Source organism: Megalobrama amblycephala, linkage group LG17 (genome assembly GCF_018812025.1).
Source record: "Megalobrama amblycephala isolate DHTTF-2021 linkage group LG17, ASM1881202v1, whole genome shotgun sequence".
Taxonomy (NCBI): Eukaryota; Metazoa; Chordata; class Actinopteri; order Cypriniformes; family Xenocyprididae; genus Megalobrama; species Megalobrama amblycephala.
Genome location: NC_063060.1, coordinates 2,220,710 through 2,244,750, shown reverse-complemented (window position 1 = coordinate 2,244,750; position 24,041 = coordinate 2,220,710). Strand labels below are relative to the sequence as shown.

At 37.3% G+C, this 24,041-nt stretch overlaps 1 protein-coding gene across 2 annotated transcripts; it reads left to right on the top strand.

Moving 5' to 3' along the window:
• Positions 1-832: 832 nt before the first annotated feature.
• upf1 (UPF1 RNA helicase and ATPase) lies at positions 833-24,041 on the top strand. 2 transcript variants are annotated; one of them, XM_048162350.1, is made up of 24 exons: positions 833-1,208; positions 2,149-2,285; positions 3,530-3,619; positions 3,719-3,886; positions 5,537-5,717; positions 5,802-5,963; positions 9,267-9,351; positions 9,614-9,712; positions 10,045-10,153; positions 12,594-12,753; positions 12,839-12,957; positions 13,229-13,393; positions 13,543-13,657; positions 14,270-14,413; positions 15,118-15,331; positions 16,056-16,173; positions 16,679-16,835; positions 17,108-17,250; positions 17,349-17,523; positions 17,726-17,807; positions 18,038-18,199; positions 19,266-19,489; positions 19,826-19,948; positions 21,650-24,041. In XM_048162350.1, the coding sequence occupies exons 1-23, from the start codon at positions 1,038-1,040 to the stop codon at positions 19,943-19,945; spliced, it is 3,300 nt and encodes a 1,099-aa protein (XP_048018307.1). In that variant the 5' UTR covers positions 833-1,037; the 3' UTR covers positions 19,946-19,948; positions 21,650-24,041. The 2 variants fall into 2 exon arrangements, with proteins under 2 accessions (XP_048018307.1, XP_048018306.1); XM_048162349.1 differs by having other exon boundaries at positions 9,267-9,354.

Sequence of the window (24,041 nt, the reverse complement as noted above, 5' to 3'; positions counted from 1 at the left end):
AAACACGATGCATTAAGAGCCAAGGGGTGAAAACTTTTTGAATTTGAATATCAAGGTAAATTGTACTTAATTTTCTTCCGGGAAACATGTAAGTATCATATGTTGCTTCAGAAGGGCAGTACTAAATGAAAAATGATATTTAAACAAAATAAGAAAAAGGACATCTTCATCCTGTTCAAAAGTTTTCACCCCCCAGTTCTTAATGCATCCTGTTTCCTTCTGGGGCATCAGTGAATGTTTGAACCTTTTTAATAGTTGTGTTTGAGTAATAGTTGTTATATGTAAACATATTTTATGTAAAATATCTTACTCAGGACAGTACTAAACAAAAAATAACATGCATTTTGTATGATCTCTCTTATTTGGGTAAAATTATTCATATTTTCACAGATTCTGCAAGTGGTACACATACTTTTTCTTGCAACTGTACGTGCATTGTGTATTTTCAGATGCATCATTTCATGTTTTTCACTCTATTCATGTTATCTGAAGTCAGATAGATAAAAATACAAATATTTGATAATCTACAAATATTAATATGAGGTCTTTAAAACGTAATGCATACTATTTATACAAAAAATAGAAGATGCAGTTCAAATTAGTACATTATATTGACTTGCAAAGCAAAAATATTTTGCATAAAACTATATAATATATATTTCAGAAAGAGCTAGACATCTGACGTGTCTTTAACAGAAGCTCTAAAATGGTCTGTATTTCCATGACAATAAAAAATATTTACAAAACAGCCCTTTTCCTGCAAAACAGCAAATCTGTGTAGACGTCACCGGCTTTTGTGCGCTCTACGTCCGTTGCTCTCGCCCGTGACGTCACCGTGCGTCGCGCTCTCGAGTGGGAGTCGAATCTTCTCCGGAATCGTTTGCTTTCATTTCTTGCACGAGCCCGTCGCGCGCCGTTTCCTTCTCTTCGAACCAAAACAAACGTCGCCCGACGCGCTTCGGTCGGTTATTTTCCCGCATCTCTGAGGGATTATTCGGTGTTTTCTGTGAAAAGGCGGTCAATAGAGCCAGAAAAAGATGAGTGTGGAGGCGTACGGGCCGAGCTCGCAGACGCTCACCTTCCTGGACACGGAGGAAGCGGAGCTGCTCGGGGCCGACACGCAGGGCTCCGAGTTCGAGTTCACCGACTTTACGCTGCCCAGCCAGACCCAAACGCAGGGCCAGACCCAGAGTCAGCTCGACAACCAGGTATAAACGCATAAAAACACACAAACGAGTCTTCTGTCAGGCGGCCCAGAACGCGTTTGAGTCCAAATATGGCGAGCTAGCAGGCGTTAGCCGCGCGGTAGCGTTAGCAACGACAGCAGGCCGCCTGAAAGAGAGAGAGAGTTGTCAGAGGGACTTTTGTCAACTACATTAGTGTTTTCACAAATTTGATCTCTAATAAGTTCGACTAAACAAGCTAACTCTTTTGTTATGATTGAGGAAGGATGTGTTTATGTCAAGTAGCTTGTTTTGGTTGGTTAGCTGCAGATCCCAGGTGTATTTTCGTACTTTCAGAGGGACTTTTCTGAACTACACTGGTGTTAATAATGAACTACAGTTCCATAGCTTGAGTTAGCTGCAGCTGTCAGGTGTGTGTTGTCAGATATTTTTTGATGTTATAAATAAGGTTCTGCTACTGATGTGTGATGTGTTTATGTACTTTCAAGGATATATTTATTAACTGTTTGGCGTTATAATAAAATTATGCATCTTATTTGAGCATTTTTCTGGTATTTTAGGGCTTGTTGGTGTCAGTAGTTGCATCACACGTGTGTGTTTCGTTTGTGAGCTACACTGGTGTAATATGAATATGTTTAAGGTTTTAGTATGAATTTTTGATTAGAGGGATTGTAGGTGTATGATTTAACTATATTGTTATATGTCTGCTCTAATAATAAGATGCGTTTCATCAGATTTTTGTACATTAACTGCAGCTTTGAGAACATTTAAGAGTAAGTTGCATTAAGTAAATCAGGTGTGTAATTATTTGTGCTGCAGTTTTCTGTTGGTATAAGTTTCAGATGTGTGTGATTTAAGGGTTATGTGTCTAGTGCAGTGGATTAAATCTCCTGTTTTCACTGTGGTACTATTTAAAGATTTCTTTTGTAGAAATAGTTGCTTTAAGGTGAAATGTTGTGTTCAGGTGAACGGGCCGGATGGAGTTCTGCCCAACGGAGAGGATGCAGTGGTGAAGACCAGCCAACTTCTGGCTGAGCTGAACTTTGAGGAGGATGAGGAAGATACTTACTACACTAAAGATCTGCCAGTGCACGCCTGCAGGTACTGATGATGACACACCTGCCATAATTGTGTCTATAGCTGAGAGAGATATACTCTGTGTCCCAATGTGCATAATATCCATCCTAAATATAAGCATAGTATGTTGAAAAGAGTTTGCCAAAAGTCCCCAGATGGTCTATTATTTCCATGCACACTAAAATGGCTAATATTGCCCACAACCCATTGTGCTTTGGAGGAGGATTTGGTTCAGGACTACAAATATGAATAAAAAGTGTTAAAAACTACAAACATGGCGGATATGTGAGAACGACTGTTTAGATAAAGGGGTTTGAGTGATTAAACATAGTTTTTAACCTGATTGAAAATATTATTTAATGTTATCTGTTTTATATTTAATCTGCAACGACATTGTGGACTTTTATAACGATCCTTTTTGTCACTTTTAAATGCATCGTTATGCAAAAACATGCTACTTTTTTTCTCTCCAATACGGTAGGAAATTAAATTAAAGGAAATGTCGAGGATTTTAACTATGTCCCAAAGCTTGTCTACTTTACTTTTTATTCACAAAAAGTGTACATGCTTTAGTATGCGATTTGGGACAGCAATAGAATATTGCATGATTTGATTCTATGAAACGCTTACCTCTCATTGGTCACTCACAGCATTCTTTGTATAATGACAGTGTGCTGTATAATTGACAGTTGTCCCAGGCAACTGCGGTCAGCCAATCATTAATACAAACAAACTCCTTCAAGGTTATGCATGACCGAATTTTATTATTTTTATATATATATATACTTTTATAATGTTACAGAAGATTGTATTTCAAATAAATAATTCTTTTGAACTTTCTATTCATCAGTGAATCCTGAAAAAAAAAAAAAAAGTAACATGGTTTCCACAAAACTTTTTCAACACTGATAATAATCATAAATGTTTCTTGAGCAGCAAATCAGCATATTAGAATGATTTCTGAAGGATCATGTGACACTGAAGACTTGAGTAATGATTTAGCTTTGCATCACAGGAATAAATTACATTTTACAATATATTGAAATGGTAAACAATATAAAATTGTAGTAAGATTTCACAATATTACTGTTTTACTGTATTTTTAGTCAAAATAATGCAGCCTCGGTGAATATAAGAGACTTCTTTCAAAGCGTGAATAAATCTTACTGACCCCAAACTCTTAAACGCAAATGTATATCGGTGTACTCACAGTGCTAGTATGGTATGTAATCATTCTGTTGGCTGGTTTTTGTTTCGTATGTTTGCAGCTACTGTGGCATCCATGATCCAGCATGTGTGGTCTACTGCAACACCAGCAAGAAATGGTTTTGCAATGGCCGGGGGAACACCTCTGGCAGGTGGGTCCACCAATTCGATTAAGTCTGTGTTGTTAAATTCAAACCAAATCTGTGTTAACACTTAAAGGCTGATGTCTTTTATCACATTTGTTTTCTCAGTCATATTGTGAACCACTTGGTGAGGGCCAAATGCAAGGAGGTGACGCTGCATAAGGACGGACCGCTGGGGGAGACTGTTCTGGAGTGCTATAACTGCGGCTGCCGTAACGTCTTCCTGCTCGGCTTCATCCCGGCTAAAGCAGACTCTGTTGTGGTGCTTCTGTGCAGGTGAAATTCACCGCTCATTTGCACAACGCTTCATTCTGATTTACAAACTGCTGTTTCTGTGGATAAAATTCAATAATTATAGGAAACTTACTATAGGAGTTTATTCTGATTGGGTTGACCCAAATCTGAATTGATGTCTTTTAGACATCACTAAGTAAAGGGAGATTTAGTAAATCTAGCTGCTTGATTTTTTTTTTTCTCTCTTTATGGTGTGTATATGACACAACCTGTAACCTTTACAAGGTTACTTTAAGGCTTTTAAACCGTTAATATTGAGTGTGTGATAGTGCATGCTTACAGGAATGAATGAAATGGGGAAAGTCCCTAATGTTGCTTGTATTTTCATTTGTACATAATGAAACTGGGCGTGAGTGTGAGAAACTTGTACGTTATGTGCCTTGTGTGCTAACATAATTATTTTTGATGTGCTTATTAAAATTTAGATAAATGTAGGGCCCTATGAAATCTGTTTTATTTTTTTCCCAAATTCCGTTTTTTTCCTATTTAAGTTTTCTGGATTTCTCCCCCTTAGCGCTCTATGAAATACGTATTTCTTCCCCTTTAAAATTCTGTGTTTTCTCTCAAGTTTTCTGGATTCCATTTTAATGGTTTAATTAAATTTTAATAATCAAAAAGCATGTCTAATTTAATTAGTAAAAACAACAAAATGTATTAACTTTTTTAGGTCCCTACAATAATAGGGCTTTTTATGTTTTGTTTTTTCCAGAAGTTCTGTGTTGTTTATTTAAATTTTTCTGGCAATCAAATGAATGCATGAAATTTATTTTTATTTATCTTTTAGTCATATGAAATTAAAAAATAAAGTGTCAATTTAAAGTGCTGCACAACAGAGCTTTATTGTTAAAATTAAAACATGGAAGAAAAATCGTGATTATTCCTTCAAAAAAATAGCTTATTATTAGTGTAAGTATTATTATTATTATTATTACATTGAGATGTAGCTACATTCTACTGTACAATAATAATATATTTTTGTCACAATTTCTTTGTCACAAGTTAAACCGAAGTTTTATTTTGACGGGATTATGATTTGATGATAGTTTTTCTCAAATGACAAGGTAAAATGTTTATGAAGTGACTCTTAGAGTGGCTCTGGAGATGACGTTCATACATTAATTTCCTCATATAGTGAGGTGGCAGAGGCCAAAAACACTGAGCATTTTGCGGTTTAATATTCACAGAAGCTAGTCTATATCGTGATTTGATTTAAATGCACTGACATACTTTGTATGTGTTTATTACTGCGTTATACAGTAAATTCTGTTTTTATTAGATTTCATGATTGCGCTGCGGAAATCATAGGGCCCTATAAATGCATTAATATAATAAAACATATATATTTTATTTTTATGAATTCTATAAGTTTTGTCATTTTTAATAAATAGTTGTATACATGCATGAATAAAAACAATGCATTAAACATTCCCATTTTTAACTAGAAAATTAAACCTGATTTTTCTAGTTGACTGGCTGAATTATTTTAAAATGTTTCATGTAAATTTAATCACACCACTTGAAGCTGTGAAACCACAACAGTTGATTTGATCATCTGGTGCTGGTTTTATCAGAAGCTGTGCTTGTTATCAAGCATGTACAGTCTCATGGGTGTGTGTTTGTTTGTGTCTTTAGGCAGCCGTGCGCCAGTCAAAGCAGTCTGAAGGACATTAATTGGGACAGCTCTCAGTGGCAGCCGCTCATCCAGGACCGCTGCTTCCTGTCCTGGTTGGTGAAGATCCCGTCTGAGCAGGAGCAGCTGAGGGCCCGTCAGATCACGGCCCAGCAGATTAACAAACTCGAGGAACTCTGGAAGGTACCGTGATGTACCTCTTTCTTATAGAGGGAAAACACTGAGTTTTGCAGTTTTGACCATCCTAATGTTGCATCATTTTTGTAGGAAAACCCAACTGCGACCCTGGAAGATTTGGAGAAACCTGGAGTGGATGAGGAACCTCAGCACGTTCTGCTGCGCTACGAAGATGCCTATCAGTACCAGAACATTTTTGGGCCGCTGGTCAAACTAGAGGCTGACTACGACAAGAAACTCAAAGAGTCCCAAGTATGAAAACTTTTCTGCTCTCCAACTCTAGTCCTATGTAGGGATGTCCCGAGCTGATCTCAAGGATCAGTATCGGGCCCAATTAAGCATATATATATAAATATTTAAGTATTGGCTGTCCTAAGCCTGATCCTTTATTTTACGTCAGCTGGTGCGGGTATCGTGCAGTAGGTGGCGCTATGCTCCTTCAAGTGGGTTCGCCAGCCAGAAAAGAAACTCAAATGTGCATGCGTGAGGCGCGAGACACAATGAAGTCTGTTCTAGCGGGTCACACACGCATGTTCGAGCTTCCGTATTTAGCGCAATATTTGTAACGAATCACTCGAAAGTCATTTAGTTACTGTTTTTTTTTTTTATCTGAGGGCCTGTTTACACCTGGTCACTTCATGTGTTTATACTGATCGGAAAGCTATCTGATTTGTTAAAACGGTTCCATTTACAATTTGGCCACATAAATGTGTCTTCAAAATGGATATAAATCCGATCCTCAATTGCCGTGCTATATGCAAATTTAACGGAGTTCACGTCAAAGAAAGCAACAGATATGAGCTGCATTTTATTTATCATCAGCTAATAACAAGATCAAAGGCCGCAATAGGAGAGAGAGCGGCATCAGAACTGGTAAGATCATTTACTTTTAATGAAAATGATTGTGTGTTGCTTTCAGGTTCATTTGCGGCAGTTTGCGCGTCGGCTTGCTGAAGATACGCTCAGTTATTTATCTGCGGCGATGCGTGTTGCAGTAACTGTCATATCTGACTAAAACGTGTCGTATAGCTTATAACACGCACTCCCGTTTATTTTTGTAACATTTTGGTAGGAGTAAAATTTACATATGTGATTTCTGCAACCAGATGCATTTACACTTGTCCAGTTTCTACTGGAATGCATCTCAGACCACCTCCTGAAGTGGTTTGAGTGATCGGATTTAAATCCGTTTTTAAAGCGTTTCGGAGGGCATTTACACCTGGTCTTTTCATAATCGGATAGCTATCTGATCAGAGAAAACGCATGAAGTGATCAGGTGTAAAAAGGCCCTGAGATTGTTGATGCCATAACGCGTTGGGTTGCATCTGGCTTCAGACTTGACTGAGAGATTGGCATTCTGACACTTTGAGCTACATACTTTCTAACCTTATCTCCACCTTTTTTTTTGTTGTTGTTGCCATTATTGTGCCTATTGTACATATAAAATTCAAGATGTTTATAATAGTAGTCCCATATTCATAATTGTGACCATACATTTACATATGTTTTTATAAAGTGTGTGTGTGTATATATATATATATATATATTTTGTATATATGTACTGTGTATATATATATATATATATATATATATATATATATATATATATATATATATATATATATATATATATATATATATATATGTACTGTATATATATGTGTGTGTGTGTATGTATATATATATATATATATATATATATATATATATATATATATATATACTGTATATTAGTGCTGTCAAAATTAGCACATTAACGCATGCGATTAATTTTTTATAAATATTTAACGCAATTAACAAATTTTTTTCCTTCATAATTTGGCTAGCGTTATTATGATCATGCTCTTTTTCACGCAAATGCTTTACAACCATTTACGCGCCACAAGACAAATGCGCTGTCTGTGAATGTCGTTTCTGTGTGAACAGAAAGATGCACAGAATTATGCCAAAATGCCCGTTTTAACGAGTATCCTCATAAGATCAGTCTTAAATAAGTTAAATTACGTAATGAAGATTGTTATATTAATTAGTTAACTAATATTTATTTTTTTAGTTCTTTTCATTTTCTGTTTGGTTAACATTCTAATTGAACAAGGGAGCACAACAGTGGCGGTCCATTTTTTTCAGCTCTGTTAGTTCTAAGAAAACAAAAAGAATCCCACACACTATCAATACTTCAAAACCGTATCAAAAATATTTTATTAGCAGTGTTTCGGTCACATGACCTTCATCAGGCATCAACATACTATTCAAACTCCATTGCATTTAAAATAATAACATGACCAATCACAGTGAAGAATCATCAATTTCCAAACTAGCTGAATGACTGAATACCTCATTAACACCACATCACATAGTTACATCCACAGCTCTGTTAGTTCTGGAAGTAATTTTCCATTCATTTTATTTGTTAGAAAAAATGAAAATGTAAAAAAAAAAAAAAAAATCAAAGTCATGAACAAAAACAACCAGCTCTGAGATTAATTTTAAAATTACAACAAAATTGCAAAATTTAAGCAAAAACAAGTGCTTAAAATCAAAACAGACAAATGCGCAGGATGTGATGTCTTTTGAGGAAATAAATGACTGTGAATGATTGAATCAAATCCACAATAATATAAAACTATTGACCAAACCATTGTCTCTAAGTGTAAGATATGATGTGTTGATTATTGGAGTGTACAGTCACTGTAAGGCAAGGTTTCCTTAGCAGCTTTTCCAACGGCAGGCCGAATGGCTCTAAGAACGGTTCCAGTTGTATTTCCACTTGAGCTTCGTTCACCACGGCATGATTATAAACTCTTCTTAGGCTGGAATTCTTAGCACGATTGGCTACCGTGCCGCTAGAATGCATGTAGTGATATCGCCATTCAGGATTGGTCACTTACCTGTTGCCTGGCTTCCAGTTTCTCTGTAGCTGGCCAAACGTGCTATTTGAGCGAAGTGAACAAGGTAATAATAAAATTAAAAGAGATATCTGATCATCCTCCATAATGTGGTTGCTATTTACATCTCATATGTCTGTAACGGCCGACACATTTGTATTACATTCCCAAGAGCTCTGTTATCAGCCTCTCATTGGAAAATAAAACCATATCCGTACTTGCTGGTCCGGATCGGCATGAAATGGAGCGGTTAAGCACAGAGAAAGGTTTGGCCCAAGCGGCTCATGATTTCTGCTATTGTGGTAGCGGTGCCGACTGTGATTGGATGATTTTTGTTAAGTATTAAAGGTTCAATATACATGATTTTATAAAGAGTGAAGCTGAAATCACACTGAAGAAGCGTATCTCTTTACATCCAAGTTCATAGATCTATTGCACGTTATTGCAAAAAATCTTGATGTTGAGAAAATGGATGGGTTATAATTTCTGGAACAAGAATGTAATAAAAAAAGCAATACATGGACATTCAGATGCGTTTTTAGGTGATCTTTCCTTGTACATGAGTTTTTTTCTTTTCATATGTGTATTTAAAATGTCAGTGCAAGTGTTGAAGCATTTGAGATTTATTCTGCCGTTTTCTCTTTGCTTGTCTCCTGTCTTTTTACCTCAGACTCAAGACAATATAACAGTGAGGTGGGATTTGGGGCTGAATAAAAAGCGGATAGCTTATTTCACTCTGCCCAAGACGGACTCAGGTGGTAATATTCACTTTCAACATCTTCTGTGTCTACCAGTGGTTCATATCCATCCCATCCCTAACACCGTGTCCCATGCATCCCTCATCGATGTGTGCACGGACATGTCTGCCCGAGTGTGTGTGTGCGCGTGCATGTGTGTTTGTGTTGCTGTAGTGTGTATGTGATGGATATATATAGCTCTATTATTGTTATTAGAACATAAATCCCCAAGATGTGGTTTATCTGACAGTGTTTTCTCTGTGGCGGTGATTTTTATCAGACATGCGACTGATGCAAGGAGACGAGATCTGTCTGCGCTATAAAGGAGACTTGGCTCCGCTATGGAAAGGAATCGGACACGTCATCAAAGTCCCGGACAGCATCCTTTCTGCAAAGATTTCAGGATCAAACTAGCTGTTACACAATGACAACTATTATTATCAACTACTATTATCTTTTATTGTGCTTTGCTCATACTTAGGATTAATGATTTGATAAGCAACCACCCAGAACACCCTAGCAACTGCATAGCAACATAATTGAAACCACTCAGTAAATTCAAACAACTGCATGGCAAATTCTCACAAGCTGGCTTCGTGACAGAGAGTTTATGCCCTTTATATCAGCAGAAAATCAGTAGCATGTCCTTATTGTGCTGTTTTAAAGTACAAAAGTATTAAGCGTTTGATTCTTTAACCGAGATTCTCTCAGATTATGGAGATGAAATTGCCATCGAGCTGCGCAGCAGTGCAGGTGCACCTGTTGAGGTGCCTCACAACTTCCAGGTAGACTTTGTCTGGAAGTCGACATCTTTTGACAGGTTAGTACTACTATCACTTTTTAATACTTTCGCTAGTCCATTAAACCGTTTTCATGTGTTTTGTTGCATTTATGCAGTACATATTTGCTACTTGCATGTCAATCCAAACATGAATGCTTTTTATTTTGCGTGGATGGTGTTTTGAAGAATGTACTGGCTTCATCCATGCAATTGTTATTTTACTGTTATTTTTATTAATTTTATTTCTGTTTGAGTATTTGATAGGGGTGTGACGATGGGTAAAAAGAATGAATTCATAAGAACGAGACAAGATTTTTACACAGTATATTTAAGAAATCCTCAATGATGAAATATATGATTAGAAAAATAGTCTGCTGGTGCATTTGAAATGTTTTATCTGATCATCTTGTAATGAATGTCATTTTAGTTCTACTTTCTGAGTATGAATTATCATATGCAGTAAAAGACAATACTCAAGCACTGTAAAAAATTTTGCCACAAACTCAACTTTTGACCTCCTAACTGAACTCCTTTCCACAAATTGATCATAGAAATAAAAACAGTAGGCCTATAAATAAAAAATAAAAACATTTTTCTCTTAGTCTTAGGCTAATAAATGGATAGTTCACTCAAAAATGAAAATTTGATGTTTATCTGCTTACCCCAAGGGCATCCAAGGTGACTTTGTTTCTTCAGTAGAACACAAATGTTGATTTTTAACTCCAACCTTTGCCGTCTGTCAGTCATATAATGTGTGTCAATGGGAACTTCATCTATAAGAGAAAAAAAAACATGCACAGACAAATCCAAATTGAACCCTGCGGCTTGTGACGACACATTGATGTCCTAAGACACAAAGTGATCGGTTTGTGCGAGAAACCGAACAGTTTAGCATTTTTTACCTCTAAAAGACCACTATGTCCAGCTGCCTTGCACATCCGGTTGGTGAGGTCTGAACACGCTCTGACAACGGAAGTGATGTCTTGTGCTCATTGAAGCAAAGCGCAAGAGATCACTTCCGTCATCAGAATGCATTTTCAGACCTCACCAAACGGATGCGCAAGGCAGTTGGACATTGTGGTCTTTTAGATGTAAAAAATGATATAAAAACTGTTTTTTACGGTTTCTCGCACAAACCGATCGTTTCGTGTCTTAGGACATCAATGTGTCGTCACGAGCCGCAGGGTTTAATTTGGATTTGTCTGTGCATGTTTTTTTTGACTCCTATAGATTGATTTCCTATTGACATGCATTATACGACTGACAGATGGCAACGGTTGGAGTTAAAAATCATCATTTGTGTTCTGCTGAAGAAACAAAGTCACCTACATCTTGGATGCCCTGGGGGTAAGCAGATAAACATCAAATTTTCATTTTTGGGTGAACTATCCCTTTAAGTGCAAACAATAAGTTCAACCATAATCAGAGTACTCTCTCAATATTCAAAGTGCAAATAGAGACCACATTTTTCTACAAGTATGATACAGAGCTAAGAGATGGTTAAAACTACACAACTTAGCCTAAGATACGTTTCATATTTGGGAGATATTTGCATCCGTTTCGGAGCCGCTTTCAAAATGCGAGTTTTTTTTTTTTTAAATGCACACTCGCATTTTACTTTCGCTTTCAATTGCTCATACTCTGAATAGGGAGCGGCAGTGCTGAGCACGCATTTTACAAGATAAGACATTTGTAAGACACATAGGCTCTGTTGTGGAATGAATCTCTCCGCCATGGTCTTGTCAGTCATCTCGTCACTTACTCTCATCATGTGATCAGTGAACTCAACGTACAGCGCTGCAGCTCGTGTTTGATGAGCTAAATGAGATCGAAGTGACTGTTATCCAACTGAATTAAAGGGATTTTCTATAAAAAGCAAAACAACAGTGGAGGCGTAATGTAAATGTAGTGGTGGCATATTCTATCCTAATTACACCCTCACACTCCATCATGGCATTATCGCAAGACAGCTTTTCACCTCGACGAGAAATCTCATCACATTTTGATCTTGTGAGATCTTGTGGCGTGATATCTCGTCACACCCCTAGTATTTAGTAAAAATGAGAAATGTAGGCAACTAGCTAAAATATTTATTTTTTTTTTTTTTTTTTTTTTTTTTAGTTAACTATAATAACGCTGGCATGCAATTACAATTAATGGAGACTCGAGCTTTCTGTCCAGAAGATCATCAGTGATTGGCAAATGCAAATTTAACAACTTAAATTTTGTCTGTTTTTCACAAAAATGTATGACTTTGCTAGATGCATATATTAAACATGAGTCCTATGGACTCCTTGTATTAAATTTTTTTGTATCTTTTTTTTTTTTTTTTTTACTTTATAGCGCCAGCCCTAATTATTAGTAATTGTATGGGGGAAAAACATTTTTAATTTTCAGATGAACTATTACTTGAAGTAGTCTAATGATCGCTGAACCTAGTGGGCATGAAGTTCAGCTATTTGTTTATCATGTCATGTAGAATGCAGAGCGCCCTGAAGACGTTTGCTGTGGATGAGACCTCTGTGTCTGGCTACATCTACCACAAGCTGCTGGGTCATGAGGTGGAAGATGTCATCATCAAATGCCAGCTGCCCAAACGCTTCACTGCGCAGGGCCTGCCAGACCTCAACCACTCGCAGGTACAGAGCTTCCCAAACTCCCTTCACCTCATTCTGCCCTTTGTCTACAAGCTTCTGAAACTCAGGTTGTTTTGGCACAATATAGGTTTATGCTGTGAAAACGGTACTGCAGCGACCCCTCAGTCTGATCCAGGGGCCTCCAGGAACCGGCAAGACTGTCACCTCTGCCACTATTGTCTACCATCTGGCCAGACAGGGCAATGGGTAAGACACGACATAAATGCCTCATTGAATTAGTTAATTTAGTTAATACTAGGGTTGATAAACACTTCTCATTTGGGAAGATTGTTGATCCAGATTGCTTTCCCAATTGCAGCGGCTCAAGCCACTCTCTTTATTTCAAGTTAATACTCACATTAAATCAGAATCTTTCCGCACAGATGTGATTGTCTACTAAAGATGTCATATTACATAATTTTATGCATATCTGATATCAACTCTGCATTTTTGGTTTTGTGTCCGTCTCGTGATTTAGTCCAGTGCTGGTTTGTGCTCCGAGTAACATCGCAGTGGACCAGCTAACCGAGAAGATCCATCAGACGGGGCTGAAGGTGGTTCGTCTGTGCGCTAAGAGTCGTGAGGCCATAGATTCACCTGTGTCTTTCCTGGCTCTCCACAATCAGATCCGCAACATGGACAGGTACAGACATTTCTGTTCTTATTGAGTTTAATTGAGATTTTCAAAATGTGTACCTCTTAACTCAGCAATGACCATTTCAGTTTGAATGCTGCGTATGTAGATGATGTGGCAGAGATTTTAAGAGGATTGTTTGACTGTCATTTCTACAGCATGCCAGAGTTGCAGAAACTGCAGCAGCTGAAGGACGAAACTGGCGAGCTGTCATCGTCTGATGAGAAACGTTACCGAGCTCTCAAACGAACCGCAGAGAGAGAGCTGCTCATGGTACCTGTCTGACTTCACTTTAAAACACTAAAGACAGTAAATGCTAGAGTGTTTCACAGCGAAATGAAGCATTTCTAGAGTCTGAAGTTGAGTTTTCAGTGCCTTGTTTATATAAACGCTGCAGGCAGTAGAGAACAATAATGCTTAAAAGCTGTTTTCTTTGGTTCAGGAAATGGGGCATGTTTTTGTGGTGCGCTGCAATTAACATGCACTAGGGGTGTAACGATACACAGAAATGACAGTTTGGTGCGTACCTCAGTTCTGAAAGTCACGATTGGGTTTGTTTACGGTACAGCAGAGGAAAAACACAACATAAAATATCTTTATTTCCCCCTTTTTTTTTTTTATTAAAATGAGGTTTACTCACTCTGCATCCTCCATTATTTTGTCTCATGTATTCACAAAATTTCAGCAGATGCAGTTGTTAAAACAATGCATGCATTAATTCGGTACACATGCGTGCCGAACTGAAAGACCAGTACCGAAATGTTTGAATACGTGTGCCGTTACACCCCTAACATGAATGCACAGGATTTTTGCTTTGAATGAATGATCCATCAGCCGACCCCATGACAGAGACCTGCAAACATCTCATTCTCTCTTCTTTCTCAGAATGCAGACGTGATCTGTTGCACATGTGTGGGTGCGGGTGACCCTCGCCTGGCAAAAATGCAGTTCCGCTCCATTCTCATCGATGAGAGCACCCAGGCCACGGAGCCCGAGTGCATGGTGCCAGTGGTGCTCGGGGCCAAACAGGTATCTGACCGGACACCTGGTGTTTTGTTTGCACAGATGTTCATTAATCTGTAACTAATTTGCAAACTTGTATATGTTAGCACACAGAGTTTACATAATCAAAACATACCGTGTTTTAAGGAAATAATTCAAAATACAGGTAAATAAAACAAAAAGTTTGCATTATAAACACTATAAACATGTATTTTAGTTCCCTCTCACTCCACAACATAATCATTTATTATAAACACTAATCCTAAAGAAAGTATAACCATTGTGTAGGAAACGCACTATACAAATAAATTTGATGTGCCTTGCCTATCAAGCACAAACTGTGTTCAAGTTAAATGTATGGAGGGATAAAAACTGAAACCTATGATATAAAACATTTCTGTACAAATGCACTGACCAGTCACTTCTAATTTGCCAACACTTGTTGGAAGATCATTAATGATTTCTGTTATTTTGTTATTTATAAAATTATATCTCATATACAGCGTTTTTCTACTTTAAAAGATGTGAATATAGTGAGGAAACTAAACATTTATATAAATGTGTGTGCACTTTGTGTGCTTAACGTTAATTTCTTTGTGTTAGTCACTTTGGAATTTAAGTTGCAGATTTAAAAAAAATTTCAGGAAAATACTGTGCTTGAAATTTGTGTATATACTCTTAAGTGTATAGTTTCTCTGTGTAGTAACTGTACTGTGTTCTCTCTTTGACAGCTGATTCTGGTGGGTGACCACTGTCAGTTGGGTCCTGTGGTCATGTGCAAGAAGGCAGCTAAAGCAGGTCTGTCTCAGTCTCTGTTTGAGAGGCTGGTGGTCCTGGGTATCAGACCCATCCGTCTGCAAGTGCAGTACCGCATGCACCCGGCGCTCAGCGCTTTCCCTTCAAACATCTTCTACGAGGGTTCCCTGCAGAACGGGGTCACTGCCGGTACGGTATATTCTGTTTGCATATAGCTCTCAGATGGTTGCATCAAGTTCAATCTGGCTGTTTTTAGATTGTTCAGTATAGATAAATTTTAGTTATACACTACCAGTCACAATTTTGAAATAATTAAGATTTTTTAAATGTGTGTTTTGATAGAAGTCTCTTCTGCCAAAAATATTAATATTGTGAAATTTTTTTCTATTATAATATATTTTTAAATGTCATTTATTCCTGTGATGCAAAGCATTATTACTCAAGTCTTCACTGTCACATGATCTTTCAGAAATCATTCTAATATGCTGATTTGGTGCTCAATTATCAATGTTGAGAGAATTTTTCTTGAACAGAATTTATATGAAATAGAAGTCTTTTGTAACATTTTTCAAAGTGTTTTGTAACTGTTTTGTTACAGTTTTTACTGTCGCTTTTGATCTATTTACGGCTTCATTGCTGAAAAGCATTAACATTAAAACAAAAGTAGTGATCTGGTGAACATTCAGCTTCAGTAAATGACATTTTAAAATAGTGAAGTTATTTTAAATTGCAATTTCACAATATTGCCTTTTTTTACCGTATTTTGATCAAATAAATGCAGCCTTGGTGAGTATAAGAGACTTCAGAAAAAGTAAAAAATCTTAATTATTCTAAACATTTGACTGGTAGTGCATTAAAACAAAGTTTTTGTTTTTGTGAAGCCGCATTAATAATGTTCTGTTCCTCTCTTCAGCTGATCGCATCAAGAAAGGCTTTGACTTCCAGTGGCCTCAGCCGGATAAGCCCATGTTTTTCTATGTGACCCAGGGCCAGGAGGAGATTGCAAGCTCTGGCACCTCCTATCTCAACAGGTAGATTTGAATGTGATCTCCCATTCTCAAAAGACATGCCCACTCATATTCGATGCACATTGCACACAAAAATGCCAAGAGCTTTCTCAAAACGGAAAGAATTTATGCCTTTTCTGAAAGTCTAGTCACTGGTCAGATTTGGCCATGTTTGCAAGTTTCATCTCATAGAATATTTGAAAGATATTCCATATAGTATCAAATAAACAATATATCTCCTGGATGCTTACTGTGGGGAATAAATCATTATGTGATGACCTTATAGCAATTCCTGTTTAAATTACTTGGAGGAAGGCGATATGATTAATCTTTACCATGATATAATTTTCAACCTCAGTAAAGAACGGCATCACGTTATAGTAATTCTGCATGAAATCAGAGATGCTACTAACTGAAATTAAAGCCATATTCTATATTTCTCATAAGCTTGTTCATAAACAATCCTTACCAGCATTAGATAAAGCTCATTTAAAGGGCCGGTCTGATAAAAACATTTCTCTGTATTCAGGACTGAGGCTGCTAATGTGGAGAAGATCACCACCCGTCTGCTGAAGGCCGGAGCCAAACCTGACCAGATTGGCATCATCACGCCGTACGAGGGCCAGCGCTCTTACCTGGTGCAGTACATGCAGTTCAGCGGCTCACTGCACACCAAACTCTACCAGGTACAAAGTCCAAACTGCTTTCAAACATCCTTGCAGATGGATTTCAGCCTAAGCTATTGAACCCAAATCTGTTCTGGGACTGGATTCAAAAACCATTCTTAAGAATGATTCCTACATTTAGATTTTGGCAAAATTAGGGTGAGAAGAAAAGAGCATTTCCTTGTATTTGCTAAAAGATGATTAGATAGAGAGACAGGACTGTAGGAGTAATGGCATCGAGCATTCAGACAGCAGCATGTCAGTGATTTACGGATGCCTCTGCGTGTCTACAGGAGGTGGAGATCGCCAGTGTGGATGCGTTCCAGGGCAGAGAGAAGGATTTTATCATCCTGTCTTGTGTCAGAGCTAATGAGCACCAGGGCATCGGCTTCCTGAACGACCCACGTCGTCTCAATGTGGCGCTAACCAGAGCCAGGTAACAATAGCAGACTTTGAGTGAGAGAACAAAGGTCAAGGAAACTGTGTTTAAATAATGCTCTAATCATATGCACGATTTTGTGTGTATGTGTATAGATATGGCGTGATCATTGTGGGCAATCCTAAGGCTCTGTCCAAGCAGCCTCTGTGGAACCACCTGCTCAACTACTACAAGGAGCAGAAGGTTCTGGTGGAGGGTCCGCTCAATAACCTGAGAGAGAGTCTCATGCAGTTCAGCAAACCACGCAAGCTGGTCAACACCATCAACCCTGTGAGTTTGACACATGATTACATATCAAGATTTCCTCTGGCTCAGAAATAGTCAATTAACAATTGCATAATGCAGTTTGAAATGCATCTGTAACATTCAATTTTTACATTATCATCCAAGTGACCAACAAATTTCAAAAAAGGAACCAAGACACACATAAGTAGCAAAATCCTCCTCCTAACAGTGGAATTGTGTGTTTCAGGGAGCTCGTTTCATGAGTACTGCCATGTATGATGCGAGAGAGGCCATGATTCCTGGATCCGTGTATGACCGCAGCAACACTGGTGAGAATGTGACACACACTGCAGTTGCAATAAATTAATTTAGTTTCTTATTTAGAATAAAGTTCTTGTTTTTCTTGATGGTTAACATATAAACTAATCTAACTGGATAGTTTAAGCATCAACCTGATGATTCCAGTGTTATTCTGTTGTTTCATGATGAACCTGCATTTGAAATGTTTATTTTGTGGGGAAAATATATGTAATTTGTCACTCCTTGTCTATCTTTACAGGACGCCCATCTAATATGTACTTCCAGACCCATGATCAGGTTGGCATGATCGGGACTGGACCGAACCCGATGGGCTCCATGAACATTCCCATCCCATTCAATCTGGTTATGCCGCCAATGCCTCCGCCTGGGTACCTGGGCCAAGTGAACGGACCTGCTGCTGGTGAGAGAGAACCCCAGAAACACTGAATTACAAGTGTTTTTTTGAGCAGAAACCTTGACTAAGATCATAAGTGGACTTTTTTTTGTTTAAAACAATTCCAATAGTGTAGAATATGGCATTTGGAACGGAGATGGAGAAAAAAGTTGGAATAAAATTGGAATAAAATAAAAAAATAAAACATATATTTTATATCAGCTAGTTGCCAAGAAAAAAATTCTCATGTACATTTAACTTGATGTACTAAAAATAAAAATTAATGACAAACTTGAAAAAAAAACTAATGACTAAAACTTTAACTAAAATGAAAATCAAAATGGAAAATATAAAAATAAAAACTAATTAAAAAAAACTTCTAAATTTAAAGGAAAAAATTATTTTTCATTTAGTTTAACTTGACATGCTAAGATAACAAAAACTAAACTGAAGTAAAAAGACAAAACACACACCAAAATTACTTAAACTTTAAATTAAAATTAAAATGGAAAACATAAAAATAAAAACTAATTTAAAATAATTCAAAAGCTATATTATATGGAAGAGGATTAGGGCCAAGCAATAATAAAAAAATAAAACCATCTAGAGATTAAAGTTGTTAAATTTCGAGAAAAAAGTCAAGATAAAATGTTGAGAATAAACTCGTTAAATTATGAGAATAAACGTATTAAATTACGAGAAAAAAGTCGTTAAATTTCAAGAAAAAAGTCGAGATAAAATGTTGAGAATAAACTCATTAAATTATCATTACGAGAAAAAAGTCGTAATTTAACGAATTTGTTCTCGTAATTTAATGACTTTTTTCTCATAATTTAACGAGTTTATTCTCAACATTTTATCTTGACTTTTTTTCTTGAAATTTAACGACTTTTTTCTCGTAATTTAATACGTTTATTCTCAACATTTTATTTAAACTTTTTTCTTGAAATTTAACAACTTTAATCTCGAGATGGTTTTATTTTTTTATTATTGCTTGGCCCTAATCCTCTTCCGTAATATTAATATCTTAATGATACTAAAATAACTCTGATCACAATATTAATCAGTTCTTTCTCTCTCACGCTGTTTACAGGTCGTGGTGCTCCTAAAGGTAAGACCGGGGGTCGTGGAGGTCGTCAGAGGAACCGTGGCACGGGTAACCATGGCAGTGGGCAGGCCAACATGCCGAGCAGCCAGGCCAGTCAGGATCTGGTGTCTCAGCCCTTCTCTCAGGGTCCTCTGACCCAGGGCTACATCACCATGAGCCAGCCTTCACAGATGAGCCAGCCTGGCCTGTCCCAGCCTGAGCTCTCACAGGTACACACACACTAACGGATTTGAGTTTAAAGTGCCCATATTATATTCATTTACGAGTTCATAATTTTATTTTTGGGGTCTGCTAGCAGTATTGGGGGAAAATTGCTTTTGATCATGATCTATTTTTGCCCAAATCATAAATGAAGCAACTAACAGTTTTCAGTCAAGATACATTTTTTGATATTTTTTTTTTTATTTATGAAACATGGAACTGCTTAAATGTGGTTTGCATATTGAAGTTCCACTATTTTATATAAGCTATAAGCCTCTTAAGTCTGTGTTAAAGTGACTAATTCTGTAGTTTTAAGCTTTGTCTGGGTCTTTTGTCTGAAACAGGACAGCTACCTGGGTGACGAGTTCAAATCCCAGATGGATGTGGCGCTCTCCCAGGATTCCACCTACCAGGGCGAAAGGGCATATCAGCACGGAGGAGTGACTGGACTCTCACAGTACTAGAGTGTAAGACACAGACACACACACACACACACACACACACACACACACTACCATTTAAAAGTTTTGGGTCAGTAAAATTAATATATTTTTAAGAAATTAATACTTTTATTCAGCAAGGATGCATTAAATTGATCAAAAGTGACTTTAAAGACATTTATAAAGTTTCACATTTCAAATAAACACTTTCTATTCATCAAAGGATCCTGAACATCGATAAAAATCAGAAATGTTTCTTGAGCAGCAAATCAGCATATGAGCTGAAGGATCATGTGACACTGAAGGCTGGAGTAATGATGCTGAAAATTCAGCTTTGATAACAGGAATAAATTACATTTTAACATGTATTACAATAGAAAACAGCTGTTTTGAATATTGATTTTTTTTTTTTTTTTTTTTTAATCAAATAAATTAGGGTTGTCAAGTGATTTACATTTTTTAATCTAATTATTTACATGATTAATTGCTCATCAAATTTGACTGAGAAATTACCCCCAAAAGATCATTTTAAGTCATTATTGTGTAAAACATCAAATAGACAATTAAAAAAGTAGATTCAGAAAGAAATATTTGTTTTGATTCAGCATAGAATTTATTACACACAAATTTTTTGGACCATGAAGTTGAGTAAATGCTTTTCATTTTTGGATTAACTATACCTTTAAATTTTTTTTTTTTTTTTTTTTTTTTTTTTAACTTGACTGAAATACGATTTAAAATAATAATAATAATAAATAAATAAAATTATACTCTAAACGAGAAACTAAAACCGCCAGTAGGTGGCGGTAAATGTCTTAATGATTAAGTCATTGAGTCATTCATTGATTCATTCGATTTGTTCAAACCTTGATTCATTCAGATGTGAAGTAAATGATTCTCTTTTATGGATGTTCTGAGACAGAAATCTCTTTTATGAATCATTGGTTCACCCGACTCATTCAAAACTTGGATTCAGAAATGAAATGCCTCTGTGTGTTGCTCAGAGACGAACAGTTCTGCTTTGTCTTTATATTTTCATTGGCAAAATTGAGCAAAACAGACAACATTGTGTCTAAAATAACACAATACTTCTTGTTTATTGAACTGTTGTATAAAATCAGTATCACATTTGCACTCGTGCTATTCTGGACAGAAAAACAGCACTCATGCGATATTGCACTCGTTGCTTTTGTCATATTGCTTAACTATATGATGTAAATATGGGACAAAAACTCAAACGGGCATTTTTTTGCCCCATATCTTGAATTTTAGGGACATTTTAACTACATTCTATAGGCTTCGGGCTTTTATAGGTCAGGGTTGGAGCAAGTGTTATGATAAAAAAAAAAAAAAAAAAAAGTCCATAAATAATTAATTTAATTAACGTGTTAAATTGACAGCCCTAAATAATAAATGTATTCTCGGTGAGCATAAGAGACTTCTTTCAGAAACAATAAAAATCTTAGCAACGCCAAACTTTTGAATGGTAATGTACATTAATTTACTCGTCTGATTGGTGTGATTGATGTCTGGCTGACTTAATGCATAAATTGATTTAAAACAGACCATGCTATTTTTGAGCAATTTTAAAAGCAGCTACACCTTTCAAAATCTTTGTTTTTCTATTCTGTTCCATTTTGGGTTTTGTCTGGCTATTTCTGCATGGAATAAAACATGTCGCCGCAGAGTAAGACGATTGCTAACGGTGTTGTGCTTCTCCGTCCGCAGGTTGTTGGAACAGGAGCTAGGCCTGTGCTGAGCTTAGTTCATCAGCATTTTAAATATGGGTAAATATAAAAAAAGAACAAACATGGATGCCCGTTTACCACTGTTACAACTGAAGCACCATGGTGTGAGACAGGAGAGAATCTAACCAATCACAGGAGGGAGTAAAGCTGGACAGGACGAAAGAGAACGCATGAGTGGCGGACTACATCCACCATTCGTTGAGGACGGGGAGGAGAGGGGAGACGCAGTGTTAGGAGGAGACGAAACACGAGATCTTCGATCTGCAACTCCGCAAAGTGGAGGAGGCTCCTAGAGCGCAGGGGCCCTTCCCGGCCTCCTCTCTCTCTCGCCTGGCTGCCGACGTCAGCCTCAGGCCTTGCCCTGCCAACAGAGACGGAGTAAAGATGAAGTTCTCTTAAAACTACCTGCAAAAACCACGCTTGCTCTGTCGTCTCCACGAGCTGAGAGAGGGGGTGACGTATTTAAAGTAATTATAAACGCTTTTCAAGCAGCTGATTTTTGGGAAAATAGAGTTCCCCTCAAAGTTGAGATCTGACATTCAGGTTCTACCACCGAACATCTCCGAGAGAACGGACGCCCGCGGCGAGTGTTTTGCGTTTAATTTCGCGTTTTCCGAGCACGCTGGTCTCCGACGAAGGTGCTAGGGCACTCTGAAGGACGATTCAACTTTGAGGAAAGTTTTCCGCCTGAAGTCCGGGAGGGTAGAGGTGCCGTAACGGAGGGCCCGTCACATCTTAGCCGCTCTCTGCTAGGTGATTTGCAAAAGCAAAAAAAGGGGGTAGAAATGGCTTTCTCTTTTCTTTTAAAATGTTTTGTCTCTGCAGAGCTGACGCGGAAGGGGCCGACAGATCTATCCTTTCTTATTTTCCTCTTTTAAAATGTTTTTTTTTTTTTTTTTTTTTTTGTTCAACTAGAATAAAAGCAGTGAAGTAGAACAGCTCGATTAGCCTGCTTGATTTAGATGTGGCTTCTTAAATCTCTTACCTTGCTGCAAAAAAGCAAAAAAAAAAAAAAAAAAAAAAAAAATCAATCGAAACCACCAGGATTCTTGCCTTGGTCAGTCAGAAATGTCAAAATCAGGTTTCCAAGGGTAAAACTTCAGTGTGTGAAATCATCAGTGCTGAAATCTTTTAGATTCATTATGAGACAAATGTGTCAATCACAGTAAACCCCTCCCACTTCTAATCTGTCCAATCAGGACGCCGTCATATCCCAAACAGCTTTAGTTAAAGGTGTGAAAATGACCAGTTGCACCTCAAAGAAAGCAGAAGGAGATCGCCGCACCTATGCGAAGGACAGACAGGTGAGATTCTCGCTGTTTTTGTGTCTGACCGTAAGAGGCGCCGTCGCGCTCTCTTGCTTTATGATGATGTCAGTGAGAGCGGCGGTAACGCGCCAATCAGAGGTGTGCGTGTATGTATGTGTTTCCAGACTGCCCTTCCTCATTATTATCATCATCATTATTATTATTAGTTGTGGTAGATTTGTAGTTTTGCTTTGTTTTTCCCCCTCGTTCTAGTTGCTTTTTCCCCTTCTTAGTAGCTCGTTTTTATTTGTACGATCCGACGTGAAGTTCTCGTAACCTCTCTGTGTGGAAATTGCTCAACTTTATTTGGTTTCCACGGACCCATTCGGAGTTTTATGGCAGCTTTTAACATCTGTTCCGACCGATGCCAGTCGCCTCAACTTTGTACTTTTACTTTGGAGTGTTTATACCTTGCTGTTACTCCGTACATGCAACACTTTTGACTGTTTAATATTACTGAAGTACCACCACTTGCATTTTATAGCATCGAGCACAGATTCATTTTAAGTTCACATCTGCACTGTTTTGTTTTGTTTTGCTTTGCTTTTTTTCTTTGCCCACAAGACAATCATGATCCATTCATAACCAACGTTGCAAAAATGTTGTAACAGAGACGTTTTGACGTTCAGTGACTGATATTCCGTCTTTTCCATGTTAACCTCTCTTTTTAGAATTAGCTCATTCTATAAAAATTCCTTAAGTTTTTTTGTTTTCACTTTTCATACTTCCACTGTAAATATCAGTGCTCAGATTTGATATAACATCAGCCAAATTGTTGCCAATGACAATGAGACATTAACATTCAGGCCAAGGTGATATATTCCAGTTATGACAGAGTATGATGAAAAGATTAGATGCTGAGTTCACCCTTAAGTGTGAGTTTCTGCTGCGAAAGTTGCATTTAGATATCAAATGTACAATAAATTAACTTGCATTGAAGAGGAACATTGGGAAAATATCAGGATATTAAATATATTTCAGGATTTTGTTTTGTGAAAAGTTTTCACACCCACGGTATGTACTTCTTGTAACTTTACAAATAAATGTTGCTTTCTTTCACCCAAA

Bases quoted from the DNA above. Each gene is read 5' to 3' on its own strand.
- upf1 (XM_048162349.1), top strand. From the start codon at position 1,038: ATGAGTGTGGAGGCGTACGGGCCGAGCTCGCAGACGCTCACCTTCCTG. The intron at 14,414-15,117 runs GTATCTGACCGG...TCTCTTTGACAG, and splicing joins TGGTGCTCGGGGCCAAACAG to CTGATTCTGGTGGGTGACCA. The intron at 18,200-19,265 runs GTGAGAGAGAAC...CGCTGTTTACAG, and splicing joins AGTGAACGGACCTGCTGCTG to GTCGTGGTGCTCCTAAAGGT.